At 40.8% G+C, this 27,415-nt stretch overlaps 1 protein-coding gene across 8 annotated transcripts in view; it reads left to right on the forward strand.

Moving 5' to 3' along the window:
- ARHGAP12 (Rho GTPase activating protein 12) overlaps positions 1-27,415 on the forward strand; it is a 110,695-nt gene that overhangs the window by 38,094 nt on the left and 45,186 nt on the right. For 6 of the 8 annotated variants that reach the window (XM_067704718.1, XM_067704727.1, XM_067704697.1 and 3 more), the window contains exon 4: positions 22,978-23,241. The exons of the other annotated variants lie outside the window; for them this stretch is intronic. In XM_067704718.1, coding sequence (XP_067560819.1) covers positions 22,978-23,241 — 264 coding nt within the window. The remainder of the gene's footprint in view (positions 1-22,977; positions 23,242-27,415) is intronic. 8 annotated transcript variants of the gene reach the window in all.

Consider the following 27,415-nt stretch of genomic DNA (forward strand, 5'->3'; position numbering starts at 1 on the left):
GAGAATCTCATAAGTACCCAAGCATGTAATCTAGTGCAAGGTTGTCAGTGGGGGGAGTTCAGCCTCCCTGTCTCTTTGGGAAACCAGTTGAGCTGGGGCGGGTGTCCCATCCCTGGCTCTGGGAGAGCAGACAGGTGTGGCACTTGTAGGCAGAAATGTTTGTGAAGGTCATTTAAAAGAAAAAATGGTGGGTGTGTCTTGGCAGTCATTTTATAGTTCCCAAGTGATTGTGATTTTTTTTGTTACTTGAGCATACTGAAGAACCATGAAATGAACCTTGAGGATTCTTTTTTCACTTAAAATTACCTAGTGTCCCATATTTACAGGTGCTCGGTGACTTGGGGTATTGAATCAAGGAATCTGTTTCCTAGTCGAACACACTTGCCCACTGTTAATCATCCTGTTTTATTTTGCATTGCAAACTTAGCTGGAGAGCTGGCAGCATTTTGAGCTTGGAATTTTGGTAGTGTCACGGTGAGGCAGCCGTACTTACCGAACCAAAAGTCACAACATTTGTTCTGATGAGTGTAAGTGAGAATGAACTTCTGGGAACGCGTGGGAGGTAATATTTGAAATCTGAACTGCGTCAAACGGTTGCCGTGCTCATGGAGAGGAGAGCATTATTTATTTAGGTAAGTATTTCTTGCTTACTTTTGTTGTGACAGGCATGATTTAGAAATTACAGAACAGTATTCTCAAATCTTTCACTGGAAGATAGGCAAAATGAAATTAAAGTGGAATAACATAGCACTTAATATTTCTTGTTAGTGTTTTTCTGTTTGTAACTTTAGGGAGAGAGAATGTGCCAGTTCTTAAATTTGAAAATATTTTACACTGTGGTAATAAGAGTATTTATTAAACACAGCTGTAAGATGATTACTGTTACTTGTACTTGGTAGGGACAGTGTAGGTAGTGAGTAATAGCCTGGACTTTGAAATCAAACAGACCTAGTTTTAAATCTTGGTTCCGCAACTCCCTTGTGAGGAGGGAGGAAACATGAAGCTCCTGGGTGCTGAGGACACTAATGACATGAGAGTCAAGTGCCTCAAACAGAGTATATGCTTAGTAAATAGTCATTGCTATGTAGTATTTTTTTATTGCTAAAGTAAAATTTTATTTAAGAAAAGACAGTTCTAAACTCTGTGGGTTTCTATTTGAGACCGTTCAAAAGAGATTTTCTAACTTCTAAGGACGCAAACAAAAATTTTTAAGAAATGCATAGTTGGCACATTGGGTTAGAATCAGTTTATTTGGGTGTGTTTTATGTATTTTGTATACTATATTGGGCCTCTTGTAACGCATCTGTGGGCCCAGGGCATTTATTCCCGTTTCTCAGCCTATAGGGATAATGTTATTCTCTTAGACAGGTTTTTTTTTTAACATGACATTAGTCACTACATTTATATATTATATTTGATAATCCTCTGTCAGTTTTAATGTTCTTATGGAAAGCTGACGTGATATAGTTTTGCGGGGAGAGCCTATGATGTAAAGTCTGGGAAATACACTTCACTGCTTTGAGCCTTGCTTCCCATTCCTGAGTTGCAGAGCCTCTCAAGGACAGGGATTTGTCTGTTACTTTTTTCTATCCTGTCAATCAGGATGTATTGAACATTTCTTGAATGAGTAAGTGAATGAAGGAGAGCATAAAAGGCTCTAGTTAAATCAAAAGACATTAACGAGCGTGACTTCTCAGTTCTGTTTCTTAATTAACGTTGTGTTGTCAAACAGAAATCTTATTCACTGGCACAAGCCCTTTTCATGTTTTTCCAATTTGGTCAATAATGTACTTCCAAAGAAGACATGAATTTTTGTGTGGTTTACTTTTTATAGTTCATAACTAATAACTCTTTCTAAGAATTCAATATTATAACTTTCATAAAAGTTTTTCCCATTAATCAAGTATAGAGGCAGCATAGTATAAGAGAGGCAAAGAGCCAGGTTGCCTGGGTTCAAAGTTCAGATCGATCACTTTCTAGTTGTCCACACGTGGTCAAGTACCCAAACTTTTCTGGAACTATTTCCCCATCTGTAAAATGGGAATAATAGTAGTACCTATGTCATAGGTTTTTATGAAGATTAGTTGGATTTATATAAGTTCTTAGAATAGTGTCTGGTCCACAAATATACTGCTAAGTGTTTTCTATGTTTATGTGTAGGTGTACTCTTATTACTTTGATCTCAAACATACCCATAGAGCAATATATTTTTGACATTTTAATTAAAAATAGAAGAAAAATAGCAAAAGCCTATTTTAATTATGTAGGAAATAAAGTTTACTTAGTAAGTGAATGGCTGAATGTATAAGTCATAGGAATATAATTATCTGTTGATCAAAGTATTAAAGGTAGAACTTAATTACTGTGGTTATTCGATGTAGATACTTACATGTGTATCTACATTTGGTTCTTTTCCATGAAGTGATGTAAGGCTATGTTTTCTGGATAAGCATTTTTCTGAGACCATAAGTCAGGATATTTGAAGATAGAATCTGCAGTGTCTTCCCTGTATTTCAGAGAGGTTTGGACACGTCAAATTAAACAGTAGTTTTTTTCTTCTCTTCCAGTTGTATCGAGATGCAATTGACATACAGCACTGTGTACGTTTCTGTATAGCATAATGATTTGACTTACATACATAATGAAATGACCACAGTAAGTTTAGTGAACATCCATCACCTCGTGTAGATACAAAATTAAAAAAAAGAAAAAAAAAAGAGTTTGATGAGAACACTTAGGACTTACTCTCTTAACTTTCATAGGTAACATACAGCAGCATTAATTATATTAACCGTGCTGTTCATTGCATCCCTACTACTTGTTTATCTTATAGCTGGAAGTTTGTGCCTTTTGACCCCCTCCATCCGGTTCGCCTTCCCCTCACAGCACCCTCTTCCCGCCTCTGGTGACCACAAATCTGATCTCTTTTTCTATGAGTTTGTTTTTTGGAGTATAATTGACCTACAGCACTATGTTAGTTCCTGGTGCACAACATAGCGACTTGATATTTCTATACATTACAAAATGGTCACCACTAGGGGCTTCCCTGCTGGCGCGGTGGTTAAGAACCTGCCTGCCAATGCAGGGGACACGGGTTCGAGCCCTGGTCCAGGAAGATCCCACATGCTGCGGAGCAGCTAAGCCCGTGCGCCACAACTACTGAGCCTGCGTTCTAGAGCCCGAGAGCCACAACTACTGAGCCTGCGCTCTAGATCCTGTGAGTTACAACTACTGAGCCCATGTGACACAACTACTGAAGCCCGTGCTCTGCAGCAAGAGAAGCCACTGCAGTGAGAAGCCCGCTCGCTGCAACTAGAGAAAGCCTGCATGCAGCAACAAAGACCCAACGCAGCCAAAAAATAAATAAATTAATTTAAAAAAATAATCACCACTAAACAATAGTTTTTTAATACCCACTGTGAGCTATTGGCTTTAATAGAACTGTTAGATTTTTTTCATACATATTTGTTAAATATTTTAATCATTTTTTATTTAGAAAGGAAAACACTGATGGAAAAGAATAAAACAAAACAAAAACCGTAACTGTAGATTTAATGGAATAATTAAATAATTCATGCATTCAGTAAATATTTGTTGAGCACCAGCTGTGTACCTTGTACCGTGCAAGACTCTGGGGCTTTGATGGCCAGCGCGGAGCATATCTTTTAATAGAGCCCTACTTGATGAATGCACACAGGATACCTATGTAGAACAGTGGCTCATTTCTGTTGCTTCCCTATTATCTCCCATAAGAAAATTTTAATTGGACATTCCCTGACCTCCGGGGGTTGTTAAAAGTACCTGCAGAGAATTGCCGGCAACCTTGTAGAAGTGTGTAGGTGCCGTTACTGTAACCGTGGAGGAGCTGTGTAGGAGATTCTAATACGGCTCTGATAGTGTAGGTGGTGGCGATTTTAGTTAAGGAATTTATTTGATATAAAAACTGCCAGCCTAGTGTCAGTCTCTTAGTCTATATTGGCTGCTTTTAGAACTGGAGCCAGGGCTTCCCTGGTGGCGCAGTGGTTGGGAGTCCGCCTGCCGATGCAGGGGACACGGGTTCGTGCCCCGGTCCGGGAGGATCCCACATGCCGTGGAGCAGCTGGGCCCGTGAGCCATGGCCGCTGGGCCTGCGTGTCCGGAGCCTGTGCTCCGCAACGGGAGAGGCCCCAACAGTGAGAGGCCCGCGTACCGCAAAAAAAAAAAAAAAAGTGGAGCCAAACGTGAGCGTGTTAGGTGCTTTGTGGGGTTGCAGGTAATTAGTAGGATAAGGCAATGAACTAGGTAATACAAGGTCAGAGGTCAGAGGAAAGATTCACGGGGAAGGATAAGTTAAACAATAAACAAGAAAGCTAGAGATTCTGCACTTACTTTTTGTGACTATTTGACTTAGGCTAGGTTCTAATAAAGTTATATTTTTTAAATAAAATTTTCCTTTTTTAAAGGAAACCACTGAAGTTCTCTGTGGTAGGTGTTTATTTCCATAGTTAAGGAAGAGAAAATTTCTTATCTTTGAAATAGGTATTAAAACTAACATGTGAATTAAGAAAATCAGTTGAAACTCACTGTTAACATGGAAGTGACACTTGTACGTAGCTGAAGATTGCACTTTCTGTCCATCCTTTTTGAGGTTTCTAGAGAAGGAGAATGTCAAGGTTGAAGGAATCTAAAGTTTGTAATTATTTGAAGTAATTGCTTTGGAAGAATGCAGCACAGTGCATATCTATCTAATTTTTGTGTGCTTGGTTTTAATAAAATCTAGCTTAACTTGAAGAGGGCATTTTCTTTTTTCTTTTTTTTTTTGTGGTACGCAGGCCTCTCACTGTTGCGGCCTCTCCCGTTGAGGAGCATAGGCTCCGGACGCACAGGCCCAGCGGCCATGGCCCACGGGGCCCAGCCGCTCCGCGGCATGTGGGATCTTCCCGGACCAGGGCACAAACCCGTGTCCCCTGCATCGGCAGGTGGACTCTCAACCACTGCGCCACCAGGGAAGCCCAAGGAGGGCATTTTCACAGGAGTTGGCAAACTTTCTCTTTAAAGAACCAGAGAGCAAATATTTTAGGTTTTGTGAGCTATATGGTCTCAGTCACAAGTATTCAGTTCTGCCATTTGGCATTAAGCAGCCAGAGACAGTGGGAACAAGGGCGCATGGCTGTGCTTCAGTCAAACTTCATTTACACAAACAGGCAACAGGCTGCATTTGGACCATATCTTGCCTGTCCCTTTACTATAAATAGGGAGATGCTGCAGTATTTTTTTTTCCATTTTCATAGTTTTACCTTATTTTAAAAAGTGTAAGATTCAATAAAATACTCAAATACAAGACTGCAGAAGCATTGCTATACAGAGAAATCTAAGGCTTCTGAAACAGAATTGTTGCCATTATTTGCTCAGAAAGTTCATCAGCTGGTATAAGACAGTTCAAATTTTATGTATGAAAGGAAGCTTAGGAGTTTGATTTTGAAACTATGGAAGTGCAAGATGTTTAAAAGTTAAAAATTCTAAGCAAAAGGTCACAGCCTGCACCTATTATGATTACAGCTTCATCGGAGACATCAATAGGTTATGCTTGAGTAGTTTTCTGGAGGTTTTTTTTTTTTTTCCTTTTTAATTCTAGTCTCTATTTTCCGTTTTTTTATAAAAGGAAGATAGATTTTGTGCAGGTTATTAATACATCACTTTTCTAGCCAGCAAAGTGTGGTTTCAAAGTTCTATCAGTTATCTGCAAAATATCTCCCTTGAGTATGTCAGGTTTTCCTTTACTTGATTTATTGTGCTTACTGTAGAAAAGCATTGAGAAAGACCCATGTCATGTGGATGTTACTGCTAAATATTCAAGTAATGTGACATATACATAGAGATGAAAACCTTTTGTTTTTATAGAAAAACCATCTATTTTATGTTTTAGTTAAAGTAATTTTTCTCATGGACAGTTTTGTTACTGTAATTTAAATGAGTTTATGGAGAAAAACAATCAGTTTATTCTTCAGTTACGATAACTTAATCGCCAGCTGTTAAAGAACGGGTGACGTAATCAAGTGGGGAGGAATGTGACCTTTTTATCTCCTTAGCTGCAGCTCTAAAGATTTAAATAGGAATGAATAAATCTCAGTGTTCCTATAAAAGCTAAATATGCTGTAATTAGAAAAATGGTATGGATACTCTTAAAACAGTTACTTGCTCTGACACATACGTATCATAGATTTTATGTTAGTGCGTTCACCGAAATAGAACGTGGAGCCTGAAAACTGTGATAACCAGACTTGTTCCTTCCTGTGGCCAGCCTTTTCTTCTCTTAAAAGGAACCAGGCATCTTTATGCCACTTTCAGTATGTCTCATTCTGAAGAGCAGCAGTATCCCAAAAGGGCAAATTGGGCAAGAAGCTAATACAGAATTTAGGTCTCTGCTGCAGATGTTCTCTAGAGACTTCGGAACCCTGAATGAAAACCTTTTTATTTCTCCTGTGAATGTTCAGATACCTGATAAAAAGGAACAAACATATAAATAACTGATTTGGGGGACTTCCCTGGTGGCCCAGTGGGTAAGACTCTGCGCTTCTGCTGCAGGGGCAGCACAGGTTTGATCCCTGGTCGGGGAACTAAGATCCCCCATGCCTTATGCCCAAAAAACCAAAGCATAAAACAGAAGCAATATTGTAACAAATTCAATAAAGACTTTAAAAATGGTCCACATCAAAAAAGTCTTAAAAAAAAAGCTGCTTGGGAACAGAGGGAGCCACCATGTCTCAAGTGAGCCTTGGAACGGGGTGGAGTAATTGTGAGTCTTTAGATGAGGATTGGGGTTAATTTGACTTATGGGAAACATGTCTTTTGTATTTAGGAATCTTTTCTGAAAATTCTGAACTGAGAGCTAGCTGTGATGAAGAAGAGAGGTTGGAAGGGGCTCTAAAAGGAGACCAAGGATCTTGGAAAACAAACTGCAGCTTTGACTAGCTTAACTCTCCGTTGACCTGGAGTACATTTGTGAGGTGGATTTTGTTTCCTGCACGTTGAAATATAAGCAGAATGTTTTATATTTTTCTCCGTGGGAATGGGGCTATATGAGGAGGTCAAGAGGAGCAAAAACAAATTGCTTTTAAACTTAGCTGTGGATTGATTTTCCCCTCTCTTTTGGATTAATGGTCTTCAGTGTGCATAAGATGTTGGGAAGCAGAAAACGTGTAAAGCATCAGTGCTATTTTTAGATAATGACGTCTAAAGGTAATGGTAAGCCTTCCTTAAGCAGTTTCAAAAGAAAAGGGCTCTGGGTATAAATCTATCGGTCAGGGTTCTCCAGAGAAACAGAACCCACAGGGTGTATGCAGATACATATCAGAGCATAGTTGTTACAGGAATCAGCCCATGCTGTTCTGGAGGCTGAGAAAGCCCACAGTGCGCCGTGTGCAGGCTGGGGAACAGGAGAGCCAGTAGCGGAATTCAGTCCAAGTCAGACACCCTGAGACCTGAGGCGGGGGTGGGGGGAGGGGTACGTCCCGTGGTCCAAGGCCCAAGAACCTGGAGAGCCATCGTCCTAGGACAGGAGCCGTGGATGTCTCATCTCAAGTTGAGAGTGAATTTGCACTTCCTCTGTTTCGTTGAGGCCCTGAACTACTGGATGATGCCCGCCGCCACTGGTGAGGACAGTCTTCTTTTTTTGTTTTGCAGTACGTGGGCCTCTCACTGCTGTGGCCTCTCCCGTTGCGGAGCACAGGCTCCGGACGCGCAGGCTCAGTGGCCATGGCTCATGGGCCCAGCTGCTCCGCGGCATGTGGGATCTTCCCGGACCGGGGCACGAACCCGTGTCCCCTGCATCGGCAGGCGGACTCTCAACCACTGCGCCACCAGGGAAGCCCGAGGACAGTCTCCTTGACGCAGTCTGCTGATGCAAATGCTAATCTCTTCTGGAGACACCCTTACAGACACATCCAGAAGTAATGCTTTACTGTCTATCTGGGCATCCCCTTAGCCCAGTCAAATTGACACATCCAGTCAATCATCACAATACCCAAAGGAATTGAAAGCAGGGACTACAACAGATATTTGTATGTCCATATTCATAGCATTATTCATGATAGCCAAGAGGTGGAAGCAGCCCAAGTTCCATCAGCAGATGCATAGAAAAAATTTTGGGTGTGCATACATACAATAAGATGTTTTTCAGGCTTAAAAAGAAGTAAATTCTGACATATGCTACAGCATGGGTGAATCTTGAGGATGTTATGGTAACTGAAATAAGCCAGTTACAAAAGGACAAGTGTTGTGTGATTCCACTTATATGAGGCACCTGGAGTAGTCAGATTCATAGAAACAGAAAGTGGAATGTTGGTTGCCACTGGCTGGGGTAGAGGGGGATGGAGAGTATTGTGTAATGGGTACAGAGTTTCAGTTTTGCAAGATGAAAAAAGTTCTGGAGATGGATGGTGTTGATGGTTCTAAAGAAAGAAGGGCTGGGAACGATTACCCAATGTCTAGACAGGTCTCAGCTTGTGAAACTTTAAGATGAACGGCTCAAAGAGGCGCTAGACTTTTGATCACTGTCATTATAGAACAATCCCATTCTGCCTACCCTGCTTTATCCGTTAGCTGCTTGGAGAACTTGCTAAAGGGAACTCTATTCTCATTGTGGCTTATCATGAGGATCATAATTCTAAGTTCAGTGGCTACATTTTTGGCTTAGAATGAACTCAAAATATCTATGACCGTGAACAAGCCCTTCCTCCTTGCCTGCTCTAGACTTGCTGGGTAAACTTGAAGTTTTGAGTATTGACCTCCATAGATATCATAAATGTTCTTGCCTTTGTAGATTAGGCTATAGAACTCCCTAAAGATCATTCCAGAATTGTTTCGTGGGTTTAAAACTAATGGGCTTTTTTTCCCACAAATTTTTAATCTCCAAAATAAATGTGCTCCTTGAAGAATAAATTAGAAAATACAGGACTTCCCTGGTGGCGCAGTGGTTAAGAATCCTCCTGCCAATGCAGGGGACACGGGTTCGAGCTCGGGTCTGGGAAGATCCCACATCCATGGAGCAACTAAGCCCACGCACCACAACTAGTGAGCTTGCGCTTTGGAGCCCGCAAGCTACAACTACTGAGCCCACGAGCTACAACTACTGAGCCCACGTGCCTAGAGCCCGTGCTCCGCAACAAGAGTAGCCACCGCAATGAGAAGTCCGCGTACCGCAATGAAGAGTAGCCCCCACTCGCAGCAACTAGAGAAAGCCCGCGTGCAGCAACGGAGACCCAATGCAGCCAAAAATAAATAAATAAATAAATTTAAAAAAGAAAGAAAATACAGATAAACAAAACCAAAACCATCCATAATTCCATGAAATAAATTGCAAAATCTTATGTAGTGTGTGTGTGTGTGTGTGTGTGTGTGTGTGTGTGTGTGTGTGTGGTGTTTTTTCTTTTTTTTTTTTAATTTTGCGGTACGCAGGCCTCTCACTGTTGTGGCCCCTCCCGTTGCGGAGCACAGGCTCTGGACACACAGGCTCAGCGGCCATGACTCACGGGCCCAGCCACTCCGCGGCATGTGGGATCTTTCCGGACCAGGGCATGAACCCGTGTCCCCTGCATTGGCAGGCAGACTCTCAACCACTGTGCCACCAGGGAAGCCCCTGTTTTTTTTAAAAAATAAATTTATTTATTTATTGTATTTTTGGCTGTGTCGGGTCCTCGTTGCTGCGTGGCTTTCTTTTAGTTGTGGTGAGCGGGGGCTACTCTTCTTTGTGGTGCATGGGCTTCTCATTGCAGTGGCTTCTCTTGTTGCAGAGCACAGGCTCTAGGCACGTGGGCTCAGTAGTTGTGGCTCATGGGCTCTAGAGCACGGGCTCAGTAGTTGTGGTGCACGGGCTTAGTTGCTCCACGGCATGTGGGATCTTCCCGGACCAGGGCTCGAACCCGTGTCCCCTGCATTGGCAGGTGGATTCTTAACCATTGTGCCACCAGGGAAGCCCCTTACGTAGTGTTTTGATCTTCTTTCATGCATGTATGTATGTGTGTGAAAGTATACACATATTTTTATATGTATAGATTCATACTATATGTATTTTAATACCTATTTTGAATATTTTTTAAGGAATTCAGGGCTTAAGTATTTTTTGCTGGGCAATCAAAATGATGGTAAATCATCAACTTTTTATTCACTTTGTGTACTTAGACCTTCTTTCAATATAGCTTTAAGGAAGTAATGCTTTAAAACTTATAACTAACACTCAGTTTGTAATTAATATAATAATAGATTATCCAAGGAGTTGTATTACAGTGTTCTCATGCAGACTTGTTAATGAATTAGGACATGTGGTAGGTTAGAAACCCATTCATTTAGTTGTATTTTTTCGAAATAATAATTTATAAATTATTTTACTTAGATAATGAAAGTTTTTCAAAATATTTTATTTCCAGAATCTTAGTTTTGAAAAGCAAAAAGGAATAGTTATTTGTCAGAAAATTAGAGGAAAGATAGTATGTCAGCCCTTTAAATGTATCCCATATTACTATGGATTAATTTTGTATCTTTTTGAAATTATTATATTTTTTGTTGTTGCCAGATACCTCAGCTTCTAAGCTTAGATTTGTACATGTAGTACATGCTTTCAATAATTAAACACAGATGCATTTGTTTTTCCTTTGTAATTGTACCATAAACTTTTACCTTCTAGAAATTTCAGCAACAGAGTATTCTTTAGTCATCCCCTGGATGCTGATCCTAGAGTTACCATTCAAGTTCCCAGGGAGGGAGATTTGTAATAATGAATGGCAGTGCACCAGGCCATTGCACTGTTGCTTCATCAGCATAAAATAGTAACTAAGTCCTGTTATCTCAGCATTATGTCGTGCTGAGGAATTTTGTTTGCTTAACTGACCAACGATGAGCATCTCTTGTTGAATACTTTTAACACAGATTAATAATGAGGTTTCATCAATAAATATTAGTATCTAGCAGCTATCCCCATTACCTTTCTACTTAAAACATACTATGGACTGGGAAAGCAATTACTGGGAAAACAGAAATCATTAGAGTCTGAGTCAGGGCTTGAGAAGGGATCTTCAGTTCTAGACTTTGAAAGCATATGATGATTAAGACGTGGTCTTGCTCTGAACTCTTCAGGGGCCTACAGTTTACTGGGAGGCAGAAGAACAGCAATTAATTACTGTGGGGTGTGCTGGGGACAGTTAGTACAGGGGAATATGAGGTGCTGCCAGCTGGCCCTATTTGGTCTAGCGGCCGCTGGCCAAGTGTGGTAATCGCACACTTCGAATGTGGCTAGTGAGGCCGAGGAACTGAATTTATTTTATTTTATTTTATTTCAGTTACTCGAAGTTAAAATTTTAAAACTCCTACTTGACTCATTTATGGGAAAACTTTTAAGACTGTTTGGAATCATTTGAGTCTGTGAATCTATTTTTCAACTGTAAATTTTATGAAATCTGTATACAGATCAAGTATTTTTGATGAAAGTTTAGGATCTGAATTGAGGTATGCTATGAAATACATGCTGGATTTTGAGGACTTAGTCCAGAAAAAATAAAATACCTCAATAATTTTGATATTCATTATACAGTTAAATGCTAATATTTTTAATATTAGGTTGAATGAATGAATATACTATTAGAATTCATTTCACCTCTTTATTTTTACCTTTTTAATGTGGTCACTGGCAAATTTTAAATCACCTGGCTCGTGTGATATTCGTGTTAGCGCTGCTCTAGAGGCACAGGAAATCTACGAATTCTGCCCTTGAAGAATAGAGGGGCATCTCAAAGAGAAAGTGATCTTTGAACCAACTCGTTATGGTTTATATGTGGTTCACGGGTTGGTGGTTGGGAACAGTATGTTGTAGATAGAGGGATAATGATTTGAATGTGTAAAAAGGGAAAATAGCATGACATTAATAGAATTGTGAGTAACATGGGGGTTTTGGACAAAGAATGTAAAAACAGTCGCAATAAAAGGCAGAAAAGATTGTTTGGGACTGAAGTTTTTAGGAGCCTTCAATTCTCTGCTGTGATATTTGAACTTCTACAGTCAGTGAAATATTCATTGATGTTTTTGAAGTGGGTGAGTAACGAGATCAGATTTGTTTTTGGAGAATAACTCTTGGGACTGGAGGGTCAGTTCGACAAGGTGAAGAAGTGGGACTTGTCCTCACTTATTCACCACCTCGATTAAGGTGGTTGTCTTGGGATAGGAGAGGAAGGAATTCAAGACAGAGTAGGGGGAAGAGTTAGTAGAAGCTCATTGGGGTGAAGAGAAGAGACACAGGGTGACTTTGAGATCTCCCCCTGAGGAGCTCGTGATGCCGTTGTTTGAACTGGTGAGGATACTAGGATAGTGTGTTACGGACAGAGGTTGAGGCCGAGGAGGTGATGAGTCTGAGCATCTGGAGGGTCCATGCCAGGAGGTCTTTCACAACACATCTGCTGTGCAGGGGAGGGAGGTGGGTGTTTGAGAGAGAGTTTGATGTTTTTGAAGCAGTGGAGTCAGTTAAGATTTCCCAGGGAGACTGTAAACACAGGAGTAGGAAATTAACTTTAGTGCATGGATTTCCTGATAGCTTCTTTAGTTCTATAAAGGTAATTTTCCTTTAAGAACATCCTGAGTGTTTACCGTGCGCGAGTGCTGTGCTTGGCGCCAAAGACGAAGCGAGAAACCAGGCAGACGTTTCTGCGTGAAAGGCGATCAGGCTCCAGAGGGAAAGGCCGGCAGCCCGTGTGGGATGACACTGCGGTGTCGTAAGGTCCACGACAAGCTACAGGGTAGTTGGGCCCAGGAAGGACCCACGTGAGGACAACAGAAGCTGACACTGGAGAGCTGTGGGCTTAATCTCCAAGGGGAAGTTTGTCACTTGTCCCTTTTTGGCAGATCTTTTACTTATGATAAACCTCCCAACTGTACACACACCCCCTCACGACTATGTATGTGTTGGGCTCCAGGCCCCTGGGCTCTTCACTTGGTGTCTGTCAGCTGCTATCTACCCACCCTGGAGGTCCAGAGTCCTGAACCACAGCGATTTCTGTTGATGGCGTGGCCCGGTTGCTCTGTTGGCAGCGGTTACGGCAGGTTTGGTGGCACAGGAATGACTCCAGTGTGTTTGTGTGGTTCCCAGAAACGAGCATCCGTCAGGTCTCCGCGCCTTCCCGCCTGGGACCTGCCTTGTTTATGTCTGTTGGGGAGGAGGCGTAAGTGATGGACCTGTGATGACGTGAAGGGCTCCTTCAGGTCGTTGGCCACGGTCCGCGGAGCAGGGGGAGGACAGAAGCCAGGTGGAATGGGAACCTTTAGTAGCTGAATGTGAGACAGCAAGCCCCGGAGGAGTTGGGCAGCCTTGGGTTGCAATAACTAGAAAACCAGTAAGAAAAAGAATTTATTTACCATGAAAATAATATCTGTGAAAGCTTTTCACAGCACTGGATTCACTTAGTTACCAGTTATGTTTCATTATTGAAAGACTCTGCTTCATTTCCTTGTGTATGTCAGCTTAAACACTAAGACCGTGAGTGTTCTTGGAGGGTCCTCACCGCTTCCTGGCGTCCCTGGCTTCCTCCTGCTTTCCTTAAAGATGCAGTTAAACCTGCCGGGAGCCTTTTCCCGAGCACCCCATCTCACCCTCTTCTCTCTGTTTATTGCTGCTTCTCTGTATAACTCTCAGCTTCTGTCCCTGGAGTCGTGTTCTGCCTGTCTCTTCCTCTTTTCTAGGCTGCTGGCCCTGAAGGACAGGGACTGTCTTATGTTCATCTCCCACCTGGCTCATAATTAGTTCTTAAACGATAGTTAAATAAGTGAGTTGCAGAAAATATCAGAGTACTGTACAGAGCTTGAAATCTCAGTGCAGCCATGCTTTAAGATATGAACACTTCAACTTGCAAGTGTTTGTATTTAAAAATTATTAAACAGAGGGTAATATATTTCCCTCCTCCCCCTAAAATTTGACTTTAAGTGAGAATATTGTCTTTTGGAAAGTTGCATTTTCCAGTTTAAAGTTGATGTCCAGGGCTTCCCTGGTGGCGCAGTGGTTAAGAATCCGCCTGCCAATGCAGGGGACACGGGTTTGAGCCCTGGCCCGGGAAGATCCCACATGCCGCGGAGCAACTAAGCCCGTGCGCCACAACTACTGAGCCTGCGCTCTAAAGCCCGCGAGCCACAAGTACTGAGTCTGTGTGCCACAACTACTGAGCCCCGCGCGCCTAGAGCCCGTGCTCTGCAACAAGAGAAGCCACCGCAGTGAGAAGCCCACGCACCACAATGAAGAGTAGCCCCCACTCGCCACAACTAGAGGGAAGCCTGCATGCAGCAACGAAGACCCAATGCAGCCTAAAATAAATAAATTTAATAAATAAATAAAGTTGGTGTGCAATTTTCAGTTGTGAAACTGAAACAAATTTCAGTCCTATTTTAACTAAATATTGGCTTGTTGACCATATTTTTTCTTTTTGTCCTCCTTCTGTTAACTAACCCGATGTTATTATAATTAGCAATTATGGTAAAGCAGAGTTTAAGCAGGTAAATTACCAAAGGCACATAAATGTCATTTTTCCACATGAATTAAAATAGAGTTTAAAAAGTAATTAGAATTCCGTTTTGGAGTTTGATACTTTGGTATATGTTTTTTTCCCCATAAATCTAAATCTAACGGTATGATTATAGGCTGCGGGGACTGATTATTCCGTAATATAAATTACTGATTATTCAGTAATATAGATATAATTTGTCATTTATGGTAAGGTAGATAAAATACTTAAGTATTAGTACAGATTAGCATATGCTAATTAAGAAACAAGAAGTGTAGCTAATATGTATTCTCCTGTTCTCTGAAGTTTATTTTAGAAACAGTGACTGAATGTCAAAAGTAAAGAGGGCCAAATCTCAGTATTTTTGGTATGAAAGTAAGAATTCAGGTACAATCGAAGTTTAAAGTTACCTTCTTTATATATGGCTCCCCAGTTTTTCCTTTCTGTGGACAGTGGGAAGACTATTTTCGTCTGCATATAGATAGAAGTGGAACAGGCCAGGTCTTTTTTTAAATATTAAATTGGGTCATGTGCAGAGGTACTGGTCCCAGTTCAGTTGTTAATTAATGACAGATATGACCCATAAAATTAACTTTGTTTCTGTGTTCTCCTTTTAAAGGTTTTTTTTTTGGTATGAAAAATCCACTCATTTTTGTTCGTGACAGTTCACGAACAAGGCTGTTTGTTCAGTTTAAGTGTGTAATACTTAAGTCTTATAACTGAGAACTAATTTTTATTTGATTCATATATTGGAAGTACTTCTTGTTGCTTATTCTTTTAAGACTTCTTCCTTTGAATTATCTGCAGAGTAAGAAGCTGGTGGTATGGACTTAAGAATTGTCTTTTAAGTTTTTTATGTTTTTTGTAATACAAGTGTATTGGACCAGGGGCCCGGTTTGCCCTAAGTTCATTCAGAAAGATTGAGTATCTTCTGAATAATAGTATACATGAAAATCACATAGGGTACTTAGAAATACAGATTCTTGACCCCCACCCCTATTACTCTCCACCCCCAGTAACAAGACTTTTAATCAGCACCCCTAGATGAGTCTGTTATAGATGATCCATTGACCATCCCTTAAGAAACTAGTTTGTATAGTGTTAATACCATTGCTGTCACTTTATGAGTCCGGTAGACTAGACAGATGCCCCAGATTCTTGTCCTAATCAAACTCTATGGGTAGTAATTCTCATTGTGATGAAATTAGGTAATAAAGCACATAGAAAAAAATATAATTACATTATGCAGAGAAAACTGATTTTTTGGCCATGCCTAGTGGCTTTGGGGATCTTATTTCCCCGACCAGGGATTGAATCTGAGCTCTCAGTGGTGAAAACGCCAAGTCCTAACCCCTGGACCACCAGGGAATTCTCGACAAAACTGATTTAAAAATTTTTAAATTTTAATTTAAAATTTTTTCTTCCAGTTTTAATGAGATATAATTGCCATACAGCACTGTGTAAGTTTAAGGGGGACATTATGATGACTTGGTGTACATACGTCATGAGGTGATTATCTCAGTAAGGTTAGTGAGCACCCATCTTCTCATACAGATACAAAATTTAAAAATAGAGAAAAAGTTCTTTTTGGGATGAGAACTCTTAGGATTGACTTTCTTAACAACTTTCATAGGTAACAGACAGCAGCGTTAATTATATTTAACATGCTGTACATGGCACTCCTAGTACTTCTTTATCTTATATACCTTTTGATCACCTTCATCCAGTTTCCCCCATGGCAACCACAAATCTGATCTCTTTTTCAATGAGTTTGTTTATTTGTTTGTTTTTGAAGTATAATTGACCTACAACACAATAATAGGTCCTGTTACACAACATAGTGACTCAATATTTCTATCTTTTCTTCCCTTGTGTGACTTCATGACTATCTTTATTGCTGTGTTTGGATTTCTTTCTCTTTTTTGTGTGTATCTATTATAGATTTTCGGTTTGTGGTTACCACAGGGTTTATATCTATCTATCTATGATTATTTTAAGTTGCTGATCTCTTAAGTTCCAATGCATTTTAACAACCCTGCATTTTTACTCCCCTCCCTCCCAGGTTTACTGTTTTTGACGTCGTATTTTACACCTTTTCGTTTTTTGTATCACTCACTTACTGTGGATAAGATGATTTTACTACTTTTGTCTTTTAACTTTCCTACTAGCTTTATATATGGTTGATTTACTACCTTTACTGTGTATTTGCCTTTACCTTTCATAATCTTCGTGTTTCTAGTTGTGGCCATTTTCGCTTAGAGAAGTCCCTTTAACATTTCTTGTAAAGCTGGTTTGGTGGTGCTGAACTCTTAGCTTTTGCTTGTCTATGAAACTTTTGATCTCTCCATTAGATCTGAGTGAAAACCTTGCCAGGTACTCATAATGTTTTAGCTTGTTCTTCTTCATACTTTAAAATTTTAAGTTGGAAGTTAGATGCACTTTTATATTTTGCTTTTCTCATTAACCTCATAATTTTTTTTTTTTTTGGCGGTACGTGGGCCTCTCACTGCTGTGGCCTCTCCCATTGCGGAGCGCAGGCTCAGTGGCCATGGCTCACGGGCCCAGCCGCTCCGCAGCATGTGGGATCTTCCCGGACCAGGGCTCGAACCCGTGTCCCCGGCATCAGCAGGCGGACTCTCAACCACTGCGCCACCAGGAAAGCCCATCCTTGACTTTTAAATACCATCTTTTCCTGTCAGGCTGTTTACTTCTGACTTTCTGTTTCCTTTACTGGATCCTCTTACTTTGCTTAGTACCTTAATTATATTAATTGCATCAGTAGTTGTAATAACACCACCAGAGGTCATCGTGCCAGACCTCAGGCTAACTTCATGCCTGTTTCCTCACTTTACCTTGTAACGCAGCTGCGTGGTGCTCCCCAGGGGCCTGTCCTCCCCCACCCCCGCCCTCTGTGCGCTCCCTTAAGGTCTGGCCCCACCAGTATGCTGATGACTTTTATGTTTTTAGCACTGATTCTGTACTGAGCTCCCAATCTGGGTACCTGACAGTCTGAGCATTTCCACCTGGACTTGAAAAGGAGTTCCAACCTCCTACAATCTAAATGGAACTTCTCTGTGTTCCTCTCTTTATCCTGTTCTTCATCTTGACATTATTTAACCCATGGTTAAAGACACACACACCAAAAAACATGCTTCACATAAACAGACATACAATCTGCATGTTAATGTAACTTCTAATTGTTTCCTGCATCTGGCCCTGCTTCTCTATTCCTACTCTTCTTGGCCTGTTGCCTCTCTCATCTTCTGTCTGTACCGACCTCCTAACTGATCGCTGCCTCTAATTGTGTTCATCTAAAATCTGCAGTATTTCAAAATTTTGACTCAGAATATACTTCCTGGCTTAACTTCTCCAGTTATTCCCTAAATGCTGCTGCGTAACGTCTGCTTTTGAACACGACACACAAACTCTCCTTGTTCTGGCATTTGCTTCTCTTTACATCTTTCTCGTGCCTCTCCTCTCACCTGCCCTCTGAGTCGGCATCCTTCCCTGAATGCACTATGCTTTTCAGACGTTTGTTCTTCTGCCTCCTGTGTCCCCTGCTTTGACCTGGCTAATTCTGATGTATTCATTTCTGAGGCTTATTCCTGTGGTTCCAAGTCTCTTCGGTTTTGCTCCTACACTGTCCCATGTGTAGCTCTAGCATGAGGTCTGTTATGCATTTAAATGACCTTTGTTTCACGTTCTTTTACTACATTATGAGGTCCTAGAAGACGAAGACTCAGTTTTTAATCATATTCGTAACCTTAGCACTGCTGAGGGTTTGATGCTTAGTCCACTTTTAGTCCTGTCTTAAATGGTGACACAGTTGTCCATCCTTGTTCCCAAACTAGAAATGTGAATGATTTCCTAGTTTCCTCTCTTTATCACATGTAACCGTTTCCAGGTCCTTCAGTTTTGCTTTTACTTGGGTATATATGTTTGCATTCTTTTGTTCACTTGTTTGTTCATTCAGCAAATTTCCTTCAGTGCTACTGTATGCAAGGCTGTGGACTAACTATACTGTGTGCCAAACATTGCATTGAATTTGTAGAATGTATAGATTAATTTTATGAGAAGGAACACAGTTACAAAATTAAGGAACAACAACAGTTTATCTAGAAGTATTCCTCATTTTTTTTAAGCTTATTTTTTTAAAGCTTTTTGTTAAACTTATTAACTGTGTTTTAACAGTTCTTAGTATGAATGAGATTTTAAAAATTCTGTTACAGTTTCTAACTTGTCATTGCTCATGTATCAGAAACTGATTAAATGATCTTTTTATCTGGCCAACTTATTAAACTTCTAAGTAGTTTTCATGGACTTAGATTTTCAAATATTCATTATGTCAGTGACAAATATCAGGGTTGTTTTCCTACTGGGTATTTATGCGTTAACTCATTTTTCGTGTCTCAGTACATTTCATATCTTAGTATTGCACATTTGTTGAATAAAAGCCGTGATACTTGGCATGCTGGGATTTTTCTTTTTTCGGCTGGGCTGTGTGGCTTGCGGGATCTTACTTCCCTGACCAGGGATTGAACCCAGGCCCTGGCAGTGAAAGCGCCAGGTCCTAACCACTGGACTGCCAGGGAACTCCCCCTGGAATTATTCTTGACTTTAATGAAAATGCTTCTATCAGTGTCTTGCTGAGTATGATGTTTATTTTGAATAATAATTTAAAAAATCAAATTAAGGAGGCATCACCTGTTGCTCGCTTGCTAAGAGATTTATCCTGAATCCATGTTGAATTTTATCAGTAGCTTTGTTGGTGTCTGTGGAGATGATCAAGTTAATCTGTTAATGTAAAGAATTACAGTAAGAGATTTCCAGAAGACAGACTCCCTTAATATTTCCACTTTTTCCTGATTTATTTAATGCATTGCTAGATTTGAGTGCTAATGTTTTATTTAGTATATTTTCATTTATATTTATAAGTGACATTGGTTTGTACTTTTCTTTCATTTAATTCTCTGCTTTTGTTTCAGAATTATGCTAGCCTTATAAACTTTGTTAAGGCATTTCAGTTTTTTTTAATTGGGAAAACTGTTTAAATTTGAATTGTTTAAACAACAGGAATTAGTTATTTCTTAAAGCCGTAGTACAGTGTGTCTCTAACATTGTTTAGAAAGTTGCTGTTTCTTGGTGTCTTTATTTCCCCAAGTCTAGTGAAGTATCAGGAGCAAAGAACTTTAACACTTGTTGAATTTTCTAGATAAGGTCCTGGGAAATGATTTACTATATAGAATTACTTGTTATACTAACAGGGTTGGTTTTAGTCAGAGAAGCACTGTTATCCAGCTAAGTCATCAGGATATGGAATTAGTCTGGAAGAGAAACACATGGAAATCTGTCTTCATGGATAGATTTTCTTCATAGAAAAATGCTGTTTGGTGATAGTCTAAATTCAAAGCTAACATTTATAGGAAAACGGTCTAATTTGTATCACTGAGTACAATATTTACATAATTACCATGTTTAAAAAGACCAAAGGTAACCATTTTATAAATGTATTCAGGTCTCGGGTTAGTTTTACTATTTTCTTTCATTTTTATTTTTCTATTTTTGGCTGTGTTGGGTCTTCGTTGCTGCACGCTGGCTTTCTCTAGTTGCGGCGAGCGGGGGCTACTCTTCTTTGCGGTGCACGGGCTTCTCATTGTGGTGGCTTCTCTTGTTGCGGAGCACGGGCTTTAGGCCTGCGGGCTTCAGTAGTTGTGGCTCGTGGGCTCAGTAGTTGTGGCTCGCAGGCTCTAGAGCGCAGGCTCAGTAGTTGTGGTGCACGGGCTTAGTTGCTCCGCAGCATGTGGGATCTTCCCGGACCAGGACCCGAACCTGTGTCCCCTGCATTGGCAGGCAGATTCTTAACCACTGCGCCACCAGGGAAGTCCCTACTGTTTTCTTTTGTAAAGCTTATTCTGTAATTTAGATTCATTATAATTAATTTATAGGCAAATAATATTTTAGCAGTTAAAGTACTTTAATTTCAATAAAACTGATTCAGTGTATCCATCCACATTTCCCTTTTATAAAATTTTTATTAGCATATAGTTGATTTACAGTGTTGTGTTAGTGTCTGCTATACAGCAAAGTGAATCAGTTATACGTATACATATATCCACTCTTTAATTTTAGATTCTTTTCCCATATAGGTCATTACAGAGTATTAAGTAGAGTTCCCTATGCTATGCAGTAGGTTCTTATTAGTTATCTATTTTATATCTAGTAGTGTGTATATGTCAATCCCAGTCTCTCAATTTATCCCTCCCTCCCTCTTCCCCCTTGGTAACCAAAAGTTTGCTTTCTGCATCTTTGACTCCATTTCTGTTTTGTAAATAAGTTTATTTGTACCATATTTTTAGATTCCACCTATAAGCAATATCATATGATATTTGTCTTTCTCTGACTTACTTCACTCAGTATGGCAATCTCTAGGTCCATCCATGTCACTGCAGGTGGCATTACTTCATTCTTTTTCATGGCAGAGTGATATTCCATTTTGTATATGTACCACATCTTCTTTATCCATTCCTCTGCTGAATTTAGGTTGTTTCCATGTCCTGGCTATTGTGAATAGTGCTGCTATGAACATAGAGGTGCGTGTATCTTTTTGAATTAGAGTTTTGTCTGGGTATATGCCCAGGAGTGGGATTGCTGGATCATATGGTAGCTCTATTTGTAGTTTTCTAAGGAACCTCCATACTGTTCTCCACAGTGGCTGTATCAGTTCACATTCCCACCAGCAGTGCAGGAGGTTCCCTTTTCTCCACACCCTCTCCAGCACTTATTGTAGATTTTTTGATGATGGCCCACATTTCCCTTTTTTAATTCAGTGTTTTCAAGTGTTCATAAAACTATGGGTATATTATAGAAGTAATTGAACATCTGAGTCATTCTAGGACTAATATGGCAAAGGTTCTCAACCAGGGGCAGTTTGTCCCCATGAGACATTTGGCAGTGTCTGGAGACTCTAATTGTCACAGTGAGGGGAAGCCACTGTCATCTGGTGGGTGGCAGCTGGAGATGCTAGTGAACATCCTACAATGCCCAGGATAGCCTCCCACAAAAAGAATGATCTCTTCCCAAATGTTAGTGGTGCTGAGGTTGAGAAACCCTCTTGTAAAAGGAAAGATGTATACACAAATACAAACACACAGTATTAAAAAGGCGTTCTCAGATGTGCACTTTTTCTTTCAGCAATTATAATTCTAACTTAATACAGTTTACAACGTCCTTATGCAAAGTGTATGAAGAGTATTCTGCTCTTGACTGACATCTAGTGAGACATTTAAAAATAAAAAGTAAAACTGAAGGTTGAGACTGAATAAGCATGTAAAACAGAGTTACTACTAATTGTTTTTCCAGGCTTAGGAAATTCACAAATAAGTAGACTAGGAAGAGAGGAAAGATTTGTTTATGGCTGCTGAGAAATTACAGCTGAGAAGCAGTATGTGGTAAATTCTTACCTGAAGTATTGTATCTCCTTTGTCTTTTACTTATATTCTTGATTTAATATTAGAGCTTAGGATATGAAATCTTTCTTTTGGTAGTTTTCTGAATAAATGCTGAGTTACCTATATGTAAGACTTTTTATATTTTGAAAATTGCCTAAAATCATAGAATTTTAGAGCCAATGGGGACTAGGTGGTTTAATCCAGTTTCTTCACTTACAGAGATTAAAAAGTTCAGTTTCAGAGATATGAAGTGATCTTTTTTGTTGTCTTACAACTTGTTAGGCCAGATCTTGAACTGGAACCCATAGCTCCTGACTTCTAGTCGAGTAGTCTTTCAGGGTGAGGGGAAGTAATTAAGCACGCTTAAAAAAAAAAATTTATTTATTTATTTTTGGCTGAGTTGGGTCTTCGTTGCTGCGCACAGGCTTTCTCTAGTTGCGGCGAGCGGGGGCTACTCTTCGTTGCGGTGCACGGGCTTCTCATTGCGGTAGCTTCTCTTGTTGCAGAGTACAGGCTCTAGGTGCACGGTCTTCAGTAGTTGTGGCATTCAGGCTCAGTAGTTGTGTCTCGTGGGCTCTAGAGTGCAGGCTCAGTAGTTGTGGCTCACGGGCTCAATAGTTGTGGCTTGCGGGTTCAGTAGCTGTGGCTCGCAGGCTCAGTAGTTGTGGCTCGCAGGCTCTAGGGCACAGGCTTAGTAGTTGTGGCGCACGGGCTTATTTGCTCTGCGGCATGTGAGCTCTTCCTGGACTAGGGCTTGAACCCGTGTCCCCTGCATTGACAGGCAGATTCTCAACCACTGCCCCACCAGGGAAGCCCAGGCACACTTTGGATTCTCTTTAAAGCTTATGTTTGTTTTTCAAACTATGAATATTAAAACTGTTAAATTCTTATTTCCTTATAAAGAATATATACACCTGTATATATGTTTTAAAATGAATTCGTATTTATGTTTATAAATCTCGTGTTTAATTTATAAGCGTTATGCCAGTTTAAACATGGATATTTCACATTTTTCACAGGCGACAACACCTCCAAATCAAGGGCGGCCAGATTCTCCTGTCTACGCTAACCTGCAAGAACTGAAAATATCCCAGTCGGCTCTCCCCCCGATCCCTGGAAGCCCAGCAATTCAGATTAATGGAGAATGGGAAACTCATAAAGATAGTTCAGGGCGTTGTTATTACTATAACAGAGGAACACAGGAAAGAACTTGGAAACCCCCTCGTTGGACTCGAGATACAAACATAAGCAAAGGAGATTCCCAGAGTCCAGGAGATCAAGAGGTATGAGGAGTTAGGGGGTCAACCAGTGAGTTACCGAGCTTTTTCTCTTTTTGTTCCTCAAAGAAGTGAATAGGTTTGCTTCTAACCCTTGACATCTCTAAGATACTAAATCTTTTTTCCACGTTTTATTATATTACTGCTTGTCGCTTACTAATCTCTAACTAGTGGACAGTGTCTAGCCTTGTAGCATGCATACTAGTTCCAGAATTAACTGGGTTAATGTTGCCTAGTGGCAGTAGTTTCCCTCATGCGCTAGAAGATACTAATTCAATCATTGTTGTTGCCCAAGGAGTGACATCTTTTAGAAAAAGGAGAGAAAATATGTGATATGATTTAGCCAAACAAATAAAAACAAAGTTATTTAATTGACACTTTTCTTTATGGTTTGGTGGGGCTAGCAAGATACTTGTCAGTTTTTGTTAGAGATACAAGATCACTTTTTGTTTCTATGTAGGGGAAATAAGTATAATTCCTTTGCTGCGAACAAAGGACCACCCTCTAAGTCTGACAATTCACTCTATATCGTTATTTTCTCTAACATGTGTCCATACTGTCTCCCCACCTGCCTTGGTTTCACTTCCCTCCCACCTCTCAAAGGGTGGTGAGGTGAATTGGCCAGCGGCGTTTTGAGAAACACTTATCTCTGAGGCCTGGAGAGAGTCCTTGGGACTGTTCAGGTGTGCAGGAGAAGCTTGGGTAGCGTGGATAGAATGGAGTTAAATCCTGCTGTTTGGTAGACGGCGGTCCCCGCACCTGCACAGGACACCTGCTCTTAGAGAGAGCAGCTGGCTTGTACAGTAAGAACAGAACTCCAGTTATAGGTAGGAGCTGGAGAAATCAGGTAACACATCCTGTATCTAGCAGAATCTGGAAGCTTTTTATAGTTAACGACCCCTCGTCTTATCCTGTTTTTCATTTGGTTATTTATAGCTTTGCTTTGGTGGTAACTTGTACTTTTAGTATTCAGGAATGAGGTGGGAGGATAGTGAGAAATTGTTCATGTGTTACTATAATAGGAAAATGTTAGAAAAGTGATTTGAATTTGTGTGTCCAGAAAGATTTGAAAATAAGTTGTCCTGTGTATCAATAATAAAGTAAAATCATATAATTTGGAAGAATTGGGGTAAGGGCTAAATTGTAGAATAATTTAAAGAAGTTTGAAGTATACATGGGAACTTTAACAGCCCTTCTTAGCTTTCTATTTCAGTGACTAGATGAGAGTGATTAGTGTTTCAGAATCTGCGCTCACACCACTCACTCTCTGCAGGTATTGTGTAAAGTAGGTATTTCCAGAGTGGCTGGAGCATATCTTCCAGTAACTTCTTGAGAAAGGTTGTGCATGGGAGGTAACATTGAGACTTTGTGTGTGAAAAGGTCTGTATTCTGCCCTCCTATTTAATCGATAGTTGGCCTGAGTGGAGAATTCTAGGTTGGAAATCATTTCTTCTCACAGTTGCAAGGCATTTTGAACCTGACTTTACGTCATTCTCGGTCAGCTGCGTGTGGGATGTCTCCAGTGTTGGAACCATTCGGTCTTCCCTTTCAGACTGACCCGTCTCTGCAGAAGTCTTAACGCCTGGGCAGTAAGGGCCGCCTGGGTCTTGGTACCCGGCGTTTAGTTTGCACATAGTTCCTTAGTCTCCCCTCTTTCTGTTTGGTACCTGCGTCCCAGTCGTGCCTGTTGTCTTCCAACTCAGAATCCCTCTTGATAGGGAGTAAACCCCAACACTTGGGCTGGAATAAGGGAGGGGTGCACACCTAGTGGCCAGGCATGAGGAGGGGGGTCTGGTGATTCCAGTCCTCAGTCCGGTGCCCTCGGCTCCGGGAGGACCTAATACTGTCGCTTCTGGGCCGTTTGCAGACCTCGCGCTGCACACCTGGTGCATTTCATCTTCCCTCCCCGGCACCCATCCCCCCCACCAGTTTAGATTCTGCTTTCTTTGCGGATAATGTAGGGGTTTGTTCATCTGCTTCTCAGCCTCCAGAGTTTTGTGGCTGTTGTGTCTCCTTGTGTTCTCCCTGTTCTCGGCGGTTCAGGTCTTTTTAGGCTTGTTTCGATACTTTTATTTCAGTAGGGTTAGAGAGGGAGCAGATGCTCGCCCTCTCATCCTAACCCAGAAGTTTGTTATTTCAGTGGTTGCCCTAGCACAGTGGTCCTCACGTGGGGCAGTGTTGTCTCCAGGGGGACCTAGGCAATGTCTGGGGGTGTTTTGGGTTGTCACAACTCAGCGAGGGCTACTGGCTCCTCGTGGGTAGAGGCCGGAGAAGCTGTTGAGCATCCTGTGGTTCACAAGACAGCTCCCACCGCGAGGAACAACCTGGCCCTAACTGTCCACCGTGCTGCTGATGAGAAACGCCTCCTCAGGAGTTGTAACTGACGCACTTATCAAAGTCTGCGGTTAATCAGCTCTTCTTGCTCCTTTTGAAACCATACAGGAACTATACGTGCAGCGGTGCTATTGTTGTTTATTTTATTTCTATTTTTTAGCTCCCTTACTACTTGTTCTACATGGTGGCTCAAAATTTATCCTCATACGTACCACTTTCTTTTTTCACATTTCTTAGGCAAATTAGATTACCTTGGATAACTTTATACTGTCCTAAGTACCTACTTTAAAATTTCCTTAGTGAGCCTCTGTTAGTGATAGAATCTTAGTTCTCATTTGCCTGGAAATTTGTTTTTCATCCTTACTTTTGAAGAGTATCTTTACCTGGTGCACAGTTCTAAGCTGATGGCTTTTTATTTTTCCCTTGTTTGTTGAAGACTTTATTCTCATGTTTTCTGGCTTCCATTGTTGATGTGGAAGATTCAACTTGTAGATCCCTTCCTGTGGGTGGCTTTGAGGATCTCGTGTCTGTAGTTTCACTATGATGTGATTCGGTGAAGTTATCTTTTTTATTTCCTTCCGGGGCTTTGTTGGGAATCCCAAATTTGAGGCGTTCCATCTTTGATTAGTTCTGCAAAAACTCGTAGGCATTGTCTTTATACAGCTCCTGTCCCATTTTCTCTTTCCTCTTGTTTTGGGACTTTGATTAGATGAACAGTTAATCTGCTCGCTCCGTTTATCATGTCTCTCGATTTCCCTTATACTTTAACATTTTATTGCTGTGTCTCTCTCTGCTTGTTCCCAGTCATTTCCAAGCCAAGCTACTGTTTGCTCTTTTTCTCTTCATCATGTATGTTTGTTTGATATTAAACCAACCCTTGAATTTAAAAAATGTGTTATTTTAAATTTGTTTGGGGAGCTTCCCTATCTTAATTACTTTGAGAAGTTTGAAACATACAAAAAAAGTAGAAAGAATAGTATAGTGAGCTGCCAGGTACCCTTCATCTGGATTTACAAGTTGTTAACACTTTACCACATTTGCCTTGTTACTTTCTGCCTCCTTTTACCCTTCTAACTCTGCAGTAATTTTTTTCTCTGAATCATTTGGACCAGACAACATAATGTTTTATTCTCTAAGTATAAGGACTGTTTCCAGCAAAATCTTTTTTTGTGTGTGTGAAAAATACTTTATCATACCCAAGAAATTTAATATCAGTATATTATTTAATACAAAGGTAATGTTCGTGTTTCTCACTTGTCAACTCATATCCTTTATAGTTTTTTTCCTGCAGTGAAGGATCCAGTGAAGGATCATATATTGCATTTATTTGTCATATCTTTCTTAAGTCTTATTTTCTACTTTATTTTTGCTAATTTCAGTATATAGTCTTTAAGAGTCTGAATATGCTGTTCTTCTGCTGACTCTCACTCATGGTGTTTGTTTTACATCGTGTGTGTGTGTGTGTGTGTGTGTGTGTGTGTGTGTGTGTGTGTTTTTGGGTTTTTTTTGTGGTATGTGGGCCCCTCACTGTTGTGGCCTCTCCCGTTGCGGAGCACAGGCTCCGGACGCGCAGGCTCAGCGGCCATGGCTCACGGGCCCAGCCGCTCCACGGCGTGTGGGATCTTGCCGGACCGGGGCACGAACCCGTGTCCCCTGCTTCGGCAGGTGGACTCTCAACCACTGCGCCACCAGGGAAGCCCTGTGTGTGTGTTTTAATGTGAGATTATAGTTGTTGGAAATTCATATATAGCAAGTTTAATGCTAGGGTTGAAAGTTGGTTCCTTCAGAGAGGATTTGCTTTTGTTTCTGCCAGGTGCCTGGGGAAACTAGTATGCTGTGAACATTT

Source organism: Pseudorca crassidens, chromosome 1 (genome assembly GCF_039906515.1).
Source record: "Pseudorca crassidens isolate mPseCra1 chromosome 1, mPseCra1.hap1, whole genome shotgun sequence".
Taxonomy (NCBI): Eukaryota; Metazoa; Chordata; class Mammalia; order Artiodactyla; family Delphinidae; genus Pseudorca; species Pseudorca crassidens.